This window comes from Perca flavescens, chromosome 20, assembly GCF_004354835.1.
Source record: "Perca flavescens isolate YP-PL-M2 chromosome 20, PFLA_1.0, whole genome shotgun sequence".
In the NCBI taxonomy this organism is placed as follows: Eukaryota; Metazoa; Chordata; class Actinopteri; order Perciformes; family Percidae; genus Perca; species Perca flavescens.
In genome coordinates this window covers 32828492-32844819 of record NC_041350.1, presented here as the reverse complement: position 1 = coordinate 32844819, position 16328 = coordinate 32828492, and the positions used below count along the sequence as shown (strand labels likewise).

The 16328-nt window shown below is 43.7% G+C and overlaps 1 protein-coding gene across 1 annotated transcript in view; it reads right to left on the bottom strand.

The window, feature by feature from the left end:
• apoba (apolipoprotein Ba) overlaps positions 1 to 16328 on the bottom strand; it is a 75044-nt gene that overhangs the window by 48434 nt on the left and 10282 nt on the right. The window contains exons 4-5 of the mRNA XM_028565182.1: positions 3323 to 3470; positions 2140 to 2292 (exon numbers count right to left, since the gene is read on the bottom strand). Coding sequence (XP_028420983.1) covers positions 2140 to 2292; positions 3323 to 3470 — 301 coding nt within the window. The remainder of the gene's footprint in view (positions 1 to 2139; positions 2293 to 3322; positions 3471 to 16328) is intronic.

Sequence of the window (16328 nt, the reverse complement as noted above, 5' to 3'; positions counted from 1 at the left end):
GGCCTAACAGATTGCAATAGAAGCCTGTATATTACTATTAGGACTATAGAAAATGCGTCAAGGATGTATAAATTAAATAGGCTAAACTTCAGCTGGTGTCCGATTTACTACGGCAACACTGTTGACCGCATCAGTGATCTCTTTCCATCCCGCATTCTTTCTACAGCCTTTAATACCAGTTTTCAGGCTGCCAAATAGTACACACGTTAGTGCAAATGAACCTGAGATATCAGGGTTTCAATCGCCACCTCTGAAAAGTTCCGCTTCTCAGCCGGATTACGCCTCGCCATGTCGTCAGAAATTGTAGGGCGAGGCCTCAAAACCCAGAATATATTGGGGCGTGATATTTAAATTACGATCGTTTCCAGCCGCCGCATTTATCAATGTACGACCATTCTTACGCTCTGATTGGTGTGATACGAACGTTTCATAAATCACACGTGAAGCCTGTCGTAAGATGATTTCTGCGCTCATATCTGCGCTGGTTTCTACGTTAGGTTGATAAATGAGGGCCAATGACCCCAAACACACCTCCAGGCTGTGTAAGGGCTATTTGACCAAGAAGGAGAGTGATGGAGTGCTGCGCCAGATGACCTGGCCTCCACAGTCACCGGACCTGAACCCAATCAAGATGGTTTGGGGTGAGCTGGACCGCAGAGTGAAGGCAAAAGGGCCAACAAGTGCTAAGCATCTCAGGGAACTCCTTCTAGACTGTTGGAAACCCATTTCAGGTAACTACCTCTTGAAGCTCATCAACAGAATGCCAAGAGTGTGCAAAGCAGTAATCAGAGCAAAGGGTGGCTACTTTGAATATTCTAGAAACTAGAATATAAGACATGTTTTCAGTTATTTCACACTTTTTTGTTAAGTACATAATTCCACATGTGTTCATTCATAGTTTTGATGCCTTCAGTGAGAATCTACAATGTAAATAGTCATTAAAATAAAGGAAACGCATTGAATGAGAAGGTGTGTCGAAACATTTGGCCTGTACTGTATATATAAAGTAGGTAGAACACACTCTGTAATTTAAAGAGACACAACAATTCCCCCCAAGAGAAAGCATTTAGTGCAACGGAAAAGGCAAGGAAAAACTTCCTTTTAAAAAGCAGAAATGTCAGACAGAACCAGGCTCTTGATGGGCGGGCATTTGCCTCTTCCGGTTGGGAAACAGAGACACAGATACAGTATAATCTCTAATGAGCCTACTTTAAGATTGTGTAAATATTACTTTCCTATTTAATGCTATAGTGCGTAGTTTCGTCGCCCCCATGAGGGATTCTAAGTAATCACAACAACACTGTCGGTTCATCGACATGACGCAAGCTTTCGGTGATCGCACACCATCCCCACCTTTCCTCCACGCAGTTGCTAACAGGAGGATTAAAAAATTATGAAATGCATTACTTGAGCTTCTGCGTACGCGAAAGTCACTAGACGACACCATTTTGTAAACATAGCCATACTGAGTAATGCAGAGAGCGTTATGTGGAGCTGATAGGCCTAATTAGCTTTGTATCAACTCATTTGGCAATGGCTTGAATGGTTGGCAGAGATAATAGTGCTAAGAAATTAAAATAAACTAAACTAAATAAAACCTTTATATTGGTTCCCTGGCAATTTCAAGAGGTTGTTCACCACCTTCCCCTCTCCTGAAGTCTATGAACATTTATTGGAGTCAACTGACCTTTGACCTTTAGCAACATAGGAGAAAGCAAAGAGAATTCTCCCTTTAGAGAAGTTCTACAGAAACAATATGACAACTGGCTCATATTGTCTTTGTAGAACTCTTCTCAAAGCAATCACTTTTTTATGAGAATATGTCATATTTTACCAAAGCCTTCATCACACAATACAATAGTATTAAGTAAATTCAAGTCAATTTGTTTGTATAGCCCAATATGACAAATGCCTCAGGGGGGGCATAACAAACTGTACAGCATATGACAACCTCTGTCCTTTTCGAACCCTTTGCTTTTGAAAAAGGAAAAACTCCCCAAACAAATTCATTTAGCTGGGGAATCCCTCTCCCAGGATGAATAGACGTGCAAAAGATGCGTGTAGAGTATAGACCAACATAATATAAAGAGTATATTAAAGACAGTATCTAGTCAGAAGCTGCAGGTACTAATATCTCACCAGTTTCTGCAGCAGTGCCAGGGGGCTGTTGACTAGTTTCCTGCTGTAAAACTGGTCACACTGGGACAGATCTCTGGACAGTGTCACATCTGTGGCAATATCCTTCCTAGCATGGACCAGGTAGTCTGTTAAACATTGACCATGCACTGTGCTCTGAAAAAGAAAAAAACAGATAATGAGGGATTTAGCTCATGAATATTAGCTTTAAAATACAGGAGACAAAGCGTCATGCAAGTGCAAGTGTATTTAAAAAAAATAAACTTTCACCTGAATGTGATCTTTATTTTTCGTGCCATTTATTTTTCTTTCATGTTCTTTGTCTGCTCCCTTTACAGTACATATGTATTGTATGCTCAATTGCTGCTTTAGCAACTTACTTTACCCAATGCAATTTGTATCTAATATAATGTGTCTTCATCTAAAGCAGCCCGGTCTCATGGCAGTTCATGATATGGTCACGTTATTGAATCTATTGAGTTGTGGACAGGACACGAAAATGTCGTTTTTTTCTTGTGGTGATTACGAATTTTAAAGCAATGTATTTCAATGGGAAGCATATTTCGTGATCACAGAACGATGACAGTAGCGAGTTGTATTGACAGGGCAAAAGTCCGCGCAGGGAGGTTGGTCGGGGTGGTGGATGTGTCATACAACACAGGACTTTCACCCTGGAGACCGGGGATCGCATCCCGAGTGTTGCAGTTCCTTTCCACGTTCTTCTTTTCCTAACCACAACCGTCCTATTGTTGTGGCGTTTCTTTTCCCTATTGTTGTGTGCCCCTGCGCCCGGGGATCGTGTCCCGCGAGTGGCGACCCGTCCCGTTGTTGTGGCCGGCGTGTGGCGTTTTGTTTCCCCGTTGATGTGTGCCCCTGCGCCTGGGGATGTGCCCGGGGATCGCGTCCCACATGTGGCGGTCCGTCCTGTTGTTGCGGCTGGCGTGAGGCGCGTCATTTCCCCGTTGTTGCATCCCCAGAGCAGTTTCGAAAAGCGTGACCTGTACACGTTCAAAATTCGTGGCGTGTACACGAAATAAACGTCAAAATTGTGACCTGTAAACGTATCAATAAATCAAAATAACGTGACTATTTAACGACCTGGCATGAGACCGGGTTGTCTAAAGAACCTAATGCCATAATTGTGCCCTTTTTTGGGACATTTTTAGAGTTGTGAGAAGATACCAACCATGAGGCTGTTCTGTTCATCCTCCATGACAGGCACATTGAGTGCTGAAACAATTCCTCTTTTAATGTTAAGGATGTTGACTGGCTCGTCTGTCTCGGGGAAAAGCTGAACACTGGTACCTCCTTCCACAGTGAACCTAAGAAGGTGCCTGTGTAAAGAAAAGTACAGAGCAATTCAGCCAGTTAACTCAGTATAGGCTAACACTATGTCTATACGAGAAGAATGTAAATAGACTGTGTATATAGCGCTTTTTTAGTCTTAACGACTACTCAAAGCACTTTAACATAGTACAGGAACCATTCACCATTCACACACATTCATACTCTGTGGCCGAGGCGGGTTGTGTTATGAGTGAGGTTATTCAGATTTGCGTCTCTTTCTACATTCTGAATGTAGCCTTATATGGTAATTTTGTGTTTTTTTTCAACCTGGACCCCATTTCCCCATGCATTTGTGTATAATAGACTGATGTGACCAAAAATCTTTCAAATTATTCTAGTATTGAGAGAGAACAAAGTGATGGACCGGCACGAACAGAGCTACAATGTAACCTTGTCGCGCAATTGTGCACCTTCGATATTTGCCCACTAAAAGTTATTGTTTTTGCCACTGATGGGCTCAGATTATTAAAAGTGTCTGACAACATTATGGATTTATGGATCTCACAAGGTGACTTCTATTCCAAAGATAGCGGTGTGGTGTGTGGAACGTGAGTCGGGTAAAAGGCGTTCCGGTAGTTTGTTGTTTTGGAGGAGGCTACAGAAATTATAGGTAATTATAGGTTTGTGTTGTTATTTAAACAATTTTCAGTGCCATGGCTCAATATTAAATGATTTCGACAATGTGGATAAGGTCATTATAGCCTAATTGGATGACCGCCTTATTCATTTGAGCCAGAGTATACAGATGGAGAGGGAGAGAGAGAGAGAGAGAGGGAGGATGCAGTTGCAATGTGTTTTGTGCGGCCAATAGGCACATCCATGGTTTCGTGTTATCTTCCAAATGTTCAAAAAAGGAGAAGCACGTGACAGTGTTACAATTAATTAAATCATACCAAAGCATTGTATGGCTCAAGACTATGGCAATATAGTATTCACTAAAAATCACCCAAGCAGAAAGCACAATAGTAATTCTGAAACGTGATTGACTGAAGATACAACAATGCCATCACACAACACAGTTGAGCGCAGGTTGCAAAATAACAGTCACTTAGTCAGCTGCAACTTCACAAACTGCAAAAGCCAACATATAGGCTACTGCACTTGACAACAAAGTCTCACACAGGCCTATAGCAGCATCACAAAATTATGATGCAATATGTCTGATATGCATGGTATTTCAATAAACTAAACAAAATATGTACATTATCTGGTCACACGGTCACAACAGATAATATTAGCCTACTCAATTTACAGATAGCATAATAGCTCTTACCTTTAGAAGTTCTAATTTCTTGTCTTTTTCTTTGCAAAGTCTCAGATCAAATCCTCAAAGTCAAGCTCCCTCAGCAGCTCGCTAAACCCTACTACAAATGCGTTGCTGTGTGTTGGTAGCACTTTACAGGCAACGCAATAAATGTCTCCGGTGGACAGTGAATATAGAATCCACTCCCGTGGTACAGTTTCACCGTTGTGAAGGTGTCGGTTAAGTGCCTCGAGATGCTGGATATTTCGCCGCCCGATTCTGAATGGCTAATATCTCTCTGAGTATAATTTCCTCCCGGACGGTCTTTGTAATCGGTTCCCATAGTGCAGGGTCTTCAGAGATGATGGTACCTGAGGTGCCATTACCTTGTTCTGTAATGCTGGCCTCATCTCTGTCTTTTTCCACAACAACTTCGCTAAAGTTAACGTTAGCTACCGTTAGCTGTGGCTGAGTGTAGCTGGTAGAAGGCAGCGATTCTTCCAAGCTAACATTGGCTAGCTCCTCGACAGCCTCCTCTTTGTCATTCCCAGCTCTTTTAAAAAAGCTATTTATTTGCGGGACATTTTTTTATAGCAGCCGCTTCTTTCTCTCCCTTTTCCACTCTTTCACTCGCTGATACAACCCAATCTGACCCCGGGGATCAGTTACAAATTAATGCTACGTTTACACGTGGCCAGCTATTTTCATAAATGGACATTTCAACCTCTCCGTTTTCAGAAAAGTGTTTGTTTATATGTACCCGTCTATATAGGCCGTCAATGCCGTCAAGAGCATGCCAGACCTGTAGGTGGCAGTGTAACGAGAAGCTCAAGCCCACGTAAGCCAATCAGAATCCCGACAATAGCAACAACAGCAACCAATCATGTCCTCTTTCTCTCTCTTGGCTGCCTATGTAACATAGTTGAATGGGTTCAGGTTAAATTCTACTAAATTGGCATAACTACGCCACTTACTGTTAAAAGCCGTACCTGCTTCGAGCAGTTGTAGCGCAGCATTATGGGAAATTCCTCACAGCAACGGAGGATTTCCAACAAGGTAACATGTCTGTGAATGCTTGTGGACAATATAGCGTTAACTACTTGAAAAGCACTTAAAAGTTGACCCAGTTTGTTTGGTTAGATATAATAATTGTTTGAAGTTAATTTGGCAGTGGTTGTATTTAGTTACCAGCCGTTTTATTCATGTTTAACCACTCAAAAAATATTTTCTGCACTCTAACTAGCATTTACATGTGCCATCTTTCCAGACAGAGCATGCTAGCTGTTGTTCTTTGAGATGAGCATTCACACACTGTTGTCTTCCATTGTAAATGCAGGTATGTTGCAGTATGTTGTATGTTGCTGTATTAGTGGTGAAATGTTTTGTACTGAGATATTTACTGTTGTTTTATACTGTGGGAAAAGTTCAGCACATAATTATTAACTGTTAAAATACTGAAAAGAATATAAAAAAGTAACAGTCCAGTATGAAGAAGCCATATTATGATTTTGTTTATATATTGACTCTTTGTTAATATACAAGAGAACACCTTACATTTTGTTTATTTATTTCAATTTCAATTATTATTCATGTATATTGCCTTGCTAAAGTAAGTGTAAGTTTTGTACAGAGAAAATGAGGTTGTAGAGATGGGAAATTCCTCACAGCAACGGAGGATTTCCAACAAGACAGAGCATGCTAGCTGTTGTCCTTTGAGATGAGCATTCACACACTGTTGTCTTCCATTGTAAATGCAGAGGCGCAATAAACTGGCTGTTACCAACTCGACTGGCTCCGAGTGATATAGGAGACATCTCACATAGGTCACATTGGTGCCGTGACTCGTCCATGGCTACGACTTTTTTGATGCATTCAGGAACTCCTTTTATTCTCATTTTATTTGACTGTGAATTTTGCTAGAAAATATGAGTGTCAGCAAATTTAGTACCTTTCATATGACTCCTCATAATGTTGGTAGAGGGAGAGGGCCATTCTCGCTGGGTGATCATCATAAGACAATGTTAGATGTAGATTGTGTGCACAGTTCTCTTAGAGGTGAGGATGTAATGAACACTCACGGCCAACCTATAACTGAGACACATCCATCACCGAGTACAAGCACATCTGTCCCACACCCTTCCCCTCCCCTTGATGAAGTGAGACTGACCAGATGAGCACTATTGTGCAGCAGATTGGACAGCAAATAGCTGATAGTGTTATGACACACCTCAATACATCTAGCCCATCAACTACTGCACATACCAGTCATTATGAAACACGCAATAAAAGAGGCCCCTCCCCCAGTCAAACCCTGGATCTCTCCCAAGTCCAACTAGTCACCCAGGGCAGAGTCAAGGACCCACCTGTGTTTCGAGGGGAGAGTTCGGATACATTGTCTGTTGACGAATGGGAGGAATCAATGGAAAATTACATCAGGAAGAGTGGTATTCATCTGGAGAATCAAGCAGAGGAAATTCTCATCCACCTGAGAGGCAGAGCCAAGGATGTTGTCAGGTTTGGGATTAGAAACGGAGAAGTTGATGTCCAGCATAACCCACAGGCCATCTATGGGCTTCTTCGCAAACATTTCAGCTCCAGCCATTTCTCCTCTGTTCCTTTAGCTGACTTTTATTCCACCTTGCCAAAAGAACGAGAAGATCCATATGAATATTGGCTGAGACTCAACCGAGCAGCTGATGTTGCTAAAAGCTGTCTTGAACAACAGGGTAAAATGTTTGATAACCCCAGTGTAGAAATCACACGTATGTTCATCAGACACTGCCCCTGTAGAGATTTAGCTCTTACCTTCAGGTCCAAGACAATTGATAAATGGTCAGCTCGTGAGGTTCAGGAGGTGCTGAACGAATACCATTTGGAGAAGGGAGTTAAGTCTTCTGCTGAAATGGGTAGCAAAATCAATGTGAATAAAGTTGAGCTAAGCCCTAATGCTGATCCAACTTCAGACATTCGGGAGCCAGCTGTGAGTCATGACCACCCCACTCTAGAGAGGTTGATTGGCATGCTTGAGAAAGTGCTGCTTTAAAGCCCACGTTATGCCCGAGCAAATAGAAAGCCACCTACCACCAATAGGTAGAATTGAGGGCTTAACTGAAATGCCATGCTCTGTATGTAAAGACAGCTCCCACTCTGCCCTCACACACTGCCGGGAGAACAGGCTGTGTTTTCTATGTCACTCACCTGGACATTCCCGACGCAACTGCCCGGAAGGTGGGCGCCTTCCCTTTGGTCATTAGGGAAACTGAATGATCTGCGTGTAGGGGAGGACAGCGCAGATCCTAAGAGTGAGCCTCCCACCTTGGATTTGTCAGAAATAGATGATCTTGAAACATTGTACAACACCTACAGCAATGTGGTGGAGCCTGATAAAACATTGATTGTGCAAGGCCTGCATAGACTCTCAAAGACTGACACCCTTTTCTACACAGACGTGATAACTGGTAATGGAGACGTCCTCAGAGCATTAGTGGACAGTGGATCAATGGCATGCACTTTGAGTGAGGCAGCTGACATGAAACTTAACCAGTCTACCCCTAACATTGTAAAGAATTCAGCTGAAAAATATGTAATTGTCGGTTGTGGCGGTCACCTTGTCACACCTTCTGCCATGTACGATCTCACTGTATCAGTTTATGGCTATAGAGTGATCGTTCCAGTCCTAGTCGTGCCAGGCCAGACTGATGATATGATTCTCGGCAGCAACGCTATAAGGTGGCTCATTTCACAAATGAAAAAGACTGTTAATGACTCGCATCACATCGCCAGTGAACAGTGACCACCATGATGAATTGCTCCATTTAATGTCGAAGTTTTCTGCCTCAGATGAAGTGGGAAGGCAGAGCAAAGCCAACCTGTATCAGCACAGCTAAACTTAAAAGAGCAGTCACTCTGCATCCCATGACTGAACATCTAGTGTGGGCTAAACTGCCTGCCACTGACATCTCCGCAGTAGGTAGTACCGTCGTCATTGAGCCCACCCAGTCCAAGGCCAGACCTGCACAAATTCTGGTAGGGAGAGTTGTCACTTCCTTGTCAGGGGATGGATGGGTTCCAGTAAAAGTAGTAAATCCCACAGAAAAGCCACTAACCCTGAAAAGGAATGCAAAGGTCGCAGATGTATCCCCTTGTCTTTCTGTGCAGGACTTACCTGAGCCGGACCGCATCCAGTCAAACGCACAGTGCACACAGAGCCCGTCCCCTCCACCAAGGTCAGAGGGGATTTGGGCCTGCAAGATTTGGACCTCTCATCCTGTGAAGTCTCCCTCAAATGGAAAGATGAACTGTTGCAGATCATTGAACAGCATGAATCTGTCTTCTCGAGATACAAAATGGACTGTGGTGAGGCGGTGGACTTTGTCCATAGGATACGCCTGCTGGATGAAAAGCCCTTCAGACTGCCATATAGGCGAGTCCCACCATGTCATTATGACAAACTCCGGACTGCTCTAAACGAGATGGAAGAGTTGGGGATAATTCGTAAGTCTCAGAGCGAGTATTCATCCCCCCTCGTCCTTGTTGTCAAGCCAAATGGTGATCTCCGCATCTGCAACGACTTCAGATGGTTGAACGCAAGAACAGTGAAAGATGCACATCCGCTGCCTCATCAGATGGACGTCCTTGCTGCACTTGGTGGCAATGTGTTCTTTTCCACAATGGATCTCACTTCAGGCTTTTACAATGTTGGACTGCACGAGGATGACAAAAGATTCCCTGCATTCTCCTCCCCATTTGGCCTGCATGAATATAACAGGATGCCTCAGGGCCTGACAAATACTCCTGCCACTTTCATGCGAATGATGATGTCCATCTTTGGCGATCAGAACTTCACAAGCCTGTTGTGCTACCTGGATGATCTGATGGTCTACGCTCTGTCTGAACAGGTTGCACTTGAGCGTTTGCAGATGGTTTTCTCATGTCTTGCTACCAACAATTTGAAGCTCTCGCCTAAACAGTGCCATTTTCTTCGCCGGTCTGTAAAGTTCCTGGGACACATCATATGTGAGGATGGTGTTAAGACAGATCCAAGTAAAGTACAGGCTATAATTGATGTGCAGGAGGCTGACCTGATGGAGTTCGATAGGGAAACACCGTGTGCAAGAAAGATCCGGTCCTTTTTAGGAATGGTTCTTTACCACCATCATTTCATTGAGGGCTGTTCTGCTAAAGCTAAGCCACTGTTCAACCTTGTGGCTGAGCCTGCCATGACAAAGAATAGAGGGAGAAGCCGCAAACCCAGATTTAAGAAAGGCCCTGTGAGACTGTCCCCGACTGACTGGACTGATGAATGTAGAGCAGCATTCCAGAACTTGAAACATGAGCTGGTGCACAGTGTCACATTAGCCCACCCTGACTTCAATGCACCCTTCATCCTTGCAGTTGACGCCTCCTTTGATGGCCTAGGAGCCGTCCTCTCACAGTTGCCACCTGATGGGAAGATTGCCAGACCAGTGGCGTTTGCCAGTAAGACACTCTCACATTCCCAGCTGAACTATCCAGCACATCGGCTGGAGTTTCTTGCTCTTAAATGGGCGATCTCTGGACAGACAATAAGCCATTAACATACATATTGACTAAGCCAAGGTTAGATGCATGCGAACAGAGAGGGGTTTCAAAACTCGCAGCATACAGTTTTGACCTGAACTATGTCCCCGGCCCGAAGAATGTGGTTGCCGATGCACTTAGCAGAGAGCCATTTGTTCAGTCATGCATGGGCCACCGTCTCTTAACTAAACCTTATGCCTTGTTACAGAAGCAAGTGAGTGGAATGATGGACAGGACAGTGCAAGACGCGTTTCACTACACTAATAACTGCCAGTTGGTTGTTGATCAGTCTGCAAAAGAAACTGCCGTTGCCCCTCCTCCCCCTCCCTGCTCCCTCTCTTCGCAGGATGTTTCAGCTGTGTTGGAAGCACACGTCTCGGGGGGTGTCAGTCAAGTGAGAGGCACAGGACCAAACATCCCACAGCTTGTCAGTGTCGATCCGAGTGCTTCGCTGCCAAAAAGTGAACTGGTCAACCTACAAGAACAGGATGACGTCTTGAGCAAGGTTTTCCGGTATGTCCAAAATCATAGGAGGCCCACTAGGCGTGAACGTGCTGATGAGTCTCGTGGTGTGATTAAGCTGCTGAGACATTGGGCCAAGCTCTGCATCAAGGATGGCATGCTGTACAAAGTAAAGAAGGACAGAATAATGAATAAGACTACTTACCAGTTCATTGTTCCAGACTCCCTGGAGGCGCAAATCCTCCATGGTCTCCACGACTCAGCCGGTCATCAGGGGCAGGCTCGCACACTTTACCTGGCCAGACAGAGGTTCTTTTTGATCGGGATGGAGCGTGATATCGTCAATCACGTAAGAAACTGCTTTCGCTGTGTAGTCGGCAAGACCCCAGAACCACATGACCGTGCCCCTCTGGAGAGCATTTGCACCTCTGAACCCATGGAACTAGTCTGCATTGATTTTTGGACTGCTGAGCAGACTGCCAAGAAGTGTGTGGATGTTTTAGTTGTGACAGATCACTTCTCTAAGCTGTCCCACGCATTCCCATGTAAAAATCAGTCAGCGAAGCAGGTTGCCCGTCGCCTATGGAATGACTTTTTCTGTGTGTATGGTTTCCCAAAACGCATACATTCGGACCAAGGAGCCAATTTTGAGAGTAATCTCATTAAAGAGCTTCTGGAGATGGCTGGCATCCAGAAATCACATACAACCCCGTACCATCCTATGGGGAACGGAGTTGTTGAACGGTACAATAGGACTCTTGGCAACATGATACGTGCCTTGCCTCCCCAGTCAAAAGCCAGGTGGCCACAAATGCTGCAGATGCTGACATTCTGTTACAACTGTACTGAGCATGAGACGACAGGTTTTGCACCCTTCTTTCTGATGTTTGGGAGGATCCCGCGCCTGCCTATTGATGTTGTATTTCAGCGTGCTCTCCCCAACAATGCTGTCGTGGACCACTGTGAGTTTGTTTCTTGCTTGAAACGTGACCTGTCTGAAGCTGCATGTATTGCCCGGCAAAACAGTTGAATGGAGCAGGCTCGTCAGGCGAGGTACTACGACCGCAAAGCAAAGGGGTCGCCTCTCACTTTTGGAGACCGAGTTCTGCTTGCAAATCGTGGTGAAAGAGGGAAGAGGAAAACTGCAGATAGATGGGAATCCACAGTTTATGAAGTGGTGTCTGTCAAACCTGAAATCAATGTGTATCACATCAGAGATCCCGTGACATCTAGGGAAAAAGTTGTTCACAGAAACCTTCTGCTTCCTGTGAGTTTTCTCCCTGCTGGGGGTGACGATGCCTTGGAGTCAAGTTGCCCATCTTTTGCTGGTAGTCACCTGTCTGACCTTGTGGTCCCCACGGATGTACAGGACAGTGAGACAAAGACAATTAAATGGCTGATGCAAATGGATGATGCAAGTGACGGTGATGCTGCTGCCGATGTGTTTGAGGGTCATCCAGTTGTGGCTGTAAGTGCTCTGTCCTCTGAGAGTGAAGTGTCTGTAGCCCCAAATGCTGCGTGTGAGGACTTAAATGTCTCTGGTTCATCAGTTTATGCTGCACAGTTGCCTTCTCCCACGTTCTCCACTGGGGGTGTGGCACACCAGGGCGCACCCTCCCCGCCCTCAGCGATCGTTCAAGTCCTCTCCCCTGAACGTACAGCTGACAAGACAGTCACCTCCCCTGGACGTGCAGATGACAAGACAGTCCCCTCCCTGGAACATGCTACTGACACACTAGTCCCCTCCCCTGAATGTTCAACTGACACTCAACCGGGTACATTTACACAAGCAGATGTAGTGTGCACACAGCCACCGCAGATTTTCACTAGGGCGGGTAGACATATAAAACCCCCAGCTCGCCTTATTTGTGAAATGAATGAGCAGATTGTAGAGGATTCTGCGTCAACAGTTGATTCTTTGTTTTCCTTTGTGAGGAACATGTTTTCTGCGTAGATTGCTGGATGTTGTGAAAGTTTTTTTTTTACACTGGTATTTACCTGAAGTATTATGGTATTAGGAGTAATGTTTATCATACGAGAGGTGTAAACGGCATCTTTTATGTCTGGGGTGGTAAGGGGATTGGCCACTCCCTTCCTGACTTTATTCCAGAAGGAAAGTCTTTGACTGACTTAAACTAAGTAACGCTCTTATCACACTTGTCACACAACTTATGTACCTTTTTGTGAGTTTGTAAATCTCATTTTGTATTGTTTTCCCTCGTTTATTGTACCCCACTTTAGCAGAATTTAAGGTATAAGTATGTAACATAGTTGAATGGGTTCAGGTTAAATTCTACTAAATTGGCATAACTACGCCACCTACTGTTAAAAGCTGTACCTGCTTTGAGCAGTTGTAGCGCAGCATTATGGGAAATTCCTCACAGCAACGGAGGATTTCCAACAAGGTAACATGTCTGTGAATGCTTGTGGACAATATAGCGTTAACTACTTGAAAAGCACTTAAAAGTTGACCCAGTTTGTTTGGTTAGATATAATAATTGTTTGAAGTTAATTTGGCAGTGGTTTAGTTACCAGCCGTTTTATTCATGTTTAACCACTCGAAAAATATTTTCTGCACGCTAACTAGCATTTACATGTGCCATCTTTCCAGACAGAGCATGCTAGCTGTTGTCCTTTGAGATGAGCATTCACACACTGTTGTCTTCCATTGTAAATGCAGGTATGTTGCAGTATGTTGTATGTTGCTGTATTAGTGGTGAAATGTTTTGTACTGAGATATTTACTGTTGTTTTATACTGTGGGAAAAGTTCAGCACATAATTATTAACTGTTAAAATACTGAAAAGAATATAAAAAAGTAACAGTCCAGTATGAAGAAGCCATATTATGATTTTGTTTATATATTGACTCTTTGTTAATATACAAGAGAACACCTTACATTTTGTTTATTTATTTCAATTTCAATTATTATTCATGTATATTGCCTTGCTAAAGTAAGTGTAAGTTTTGTACAGAGAAAATGAGGTTGTAGAGATGGGAAATTCCTCACAGCAACGGAGGATTTCCAACAAGACAGAGCATGCTAGCTGTTGTCCTTTGAGATGAGCATTCACACACTGTTGTCTTCCATTGTAAATGCAGAGGCGCATAAACTGGCTGTTACCAACTCGACTGGCTCCAAGTGATATAGGAGACATCTCACATAGGTCACACCTAAACCTCTGTTTGTCTCAGTTTACATGCAAACGTGCAAACGAAGATTTCCAAAATCTTCACTCTGGCCGGAGTTTTTAGAAAGACTCGGGCTATGTTTAGACGGAAACGATCTGAAGAGAAAACGCAAAAGTGGCGTTGCGTTCTCACTGTGGGACTTTGATTCGATACCCAGGGCTGCGACTGGAGGACTCAGCACCTGTGGACTAACGGTATTTGGGCCACTGTACCGAGTTTGAGTGGAGGACGCTATGTGTAAGTTTTGAAACCAACCGTTGGAGGGATTTAGGGGGATTTATTTAATTTTTTTATGTTTTTGTCACACCTCGCTCAGAGATAAGAGTTCAACCTTTGCTACAGATTTGTTAGCAAAATCCGGTAGGGTACTCGAGACACGTATGCATTTCAATTTTGAAGATGGCTGAGCTTTCAATCCTTTCAGTTAACATCAGGGGGCTAAACGGGCCGATCAAACGAGCTAAATTCCTGGATTATTTAAGAAGGAAAAACATAGACGTGGCACTTATACAAAAGTCACACTTACGTAAAAGAGATTTAAGTCGTCTACAAAATAAATACTTTAAGGTTGCTGCCTTACCTGGTGACGACACCAAAACCAAGGGCTCCATCGTGCTGCTGTGGCGGAAATCCGCACTTACCGTAGACAAAAGCAGTGATAAGGAGTAGGAAAATAGCCTTTGTCTTGGTATGTTGTTTATGGTCTCATTTATATTATTTATTGATTATTGTGTTGTGCACTTGTATTGTAGGTGGTGGGCGTTTTCATCGCGGTTTGAGCGGAAGTTATAACATATTTGTTTGCTTCACCTGATCACCTGGTGAGCCTGGGAGCCAACACTTTCTGTTGACCAATGTTGCGGCTGTAAGCGGTCCAACATAGTGCTGCCGCGAGGGACTAAACACTGAGAGATGCATAAACACACTGACGCGCTCAAGGATTGTATTGCAAGGATTTATTCCGCCACACTAACACGCAAATTTCGACTCACAAAGTAACTTTACATTTGGTAACTGCAGTGCTAGTTGTATTTTACGTGTGGAGGAATAAATCATTGCAATACAATCGTGAGCGCGTCACAGTGGGTTTATGTATCTCTCGGTGTACTTTGTTGTATTCTCTCCTATTTGAAGAGGTTATGGAGAGAAAAAAAAACTTTTATTATTGATTTTTATTTGATTATTATTACTACTACTACTACAGGTAACGTTTAATATAATACACAGTTGGGAAGGCAAAGACATTTCTCTGTTCTCAGCAGAGGTGGACATTACCGCTGCAGTGTTTACCATTGCACTTTAGCCTAGCAGCTAGCGGAGTTTCCTTCTGTTTATAGATTAATCCTGACAAAACCGCATGGTTAAATTTCAGCCTGCATGCACGTTTTGTAGCCTAAACAGAGCAGCTCATGTTGGTAGTGAGAGCAACAAGTTAGCGGAGTGCCGAGTTGCCCTCTCTGCTCTCTGTCTGCTCAGCTGCTAGACCGCTGTGCTGCGAAGTGTCTGCACTCGCCATTGTCGGCTAACAATTACTTTATTTTTAACTTTATCAACAATAGATCTTTCTGAACTGTCTGTGGAATAGATCAACGGAGAGGAGAAAAGGCAACGCGGCCTTAAATGACAGCAAGACACAGTAGACTCTGACATTGAGCTGAAATGGAAACACTGCAATGTTTTTATACAGTCTATGACTGCAACATATGTTGTATGGTTTAAGCCGATGCTTTTTCGGGGGTAACGCTATTCACTCTACTGGCAGTATTGACAACAGATAAAGCCACCGTGTCTTGAGAAGCTTGTCATTTTATTGTTCACGTTTAACTCACTTTACATCATCTTTGTTATGTCTTTTTCCTCTCACTTTTCCTCACAGCTGCACTCGTACACTACTCTCCGTTACCGCTCGCTCTCCTTGCGCGACCACACAAGCACTGACATCACCTACTTAAGGCACCCTGCTATTCTTGCTCTAACTTACGCTACTCTCTTAAGGGGGTTGCCATTAACCGCCATACCGCGGTGATACGTTGCTTCTTCACCGTGGTAAGAAAAAAAACTATACCGTCACAGCCCTAGCTACATATGATGAAAGTTTCTTCCCACGCCTAACCAATGAATTGTTCTCTCTCAATGAATATTCACTAATTATAGGGGGAGACATGAATGCAGTACTAGATTTCAACCAGGATAGATCAATCACATGAAAGCCCCAAAACGCATATCGGACATGTTTAAAGCAGTTGTGGAATACCACCATCTTACAGACATATGGAGGATGCACAATCCTACTAGCAAGGATTACACCTTCTTTTCCACAAGTCACCCATTCTCGCATTGATTATATTTTGTGCTCCAGTGAGCTTAGCAATACACAATAGCAAGAACCA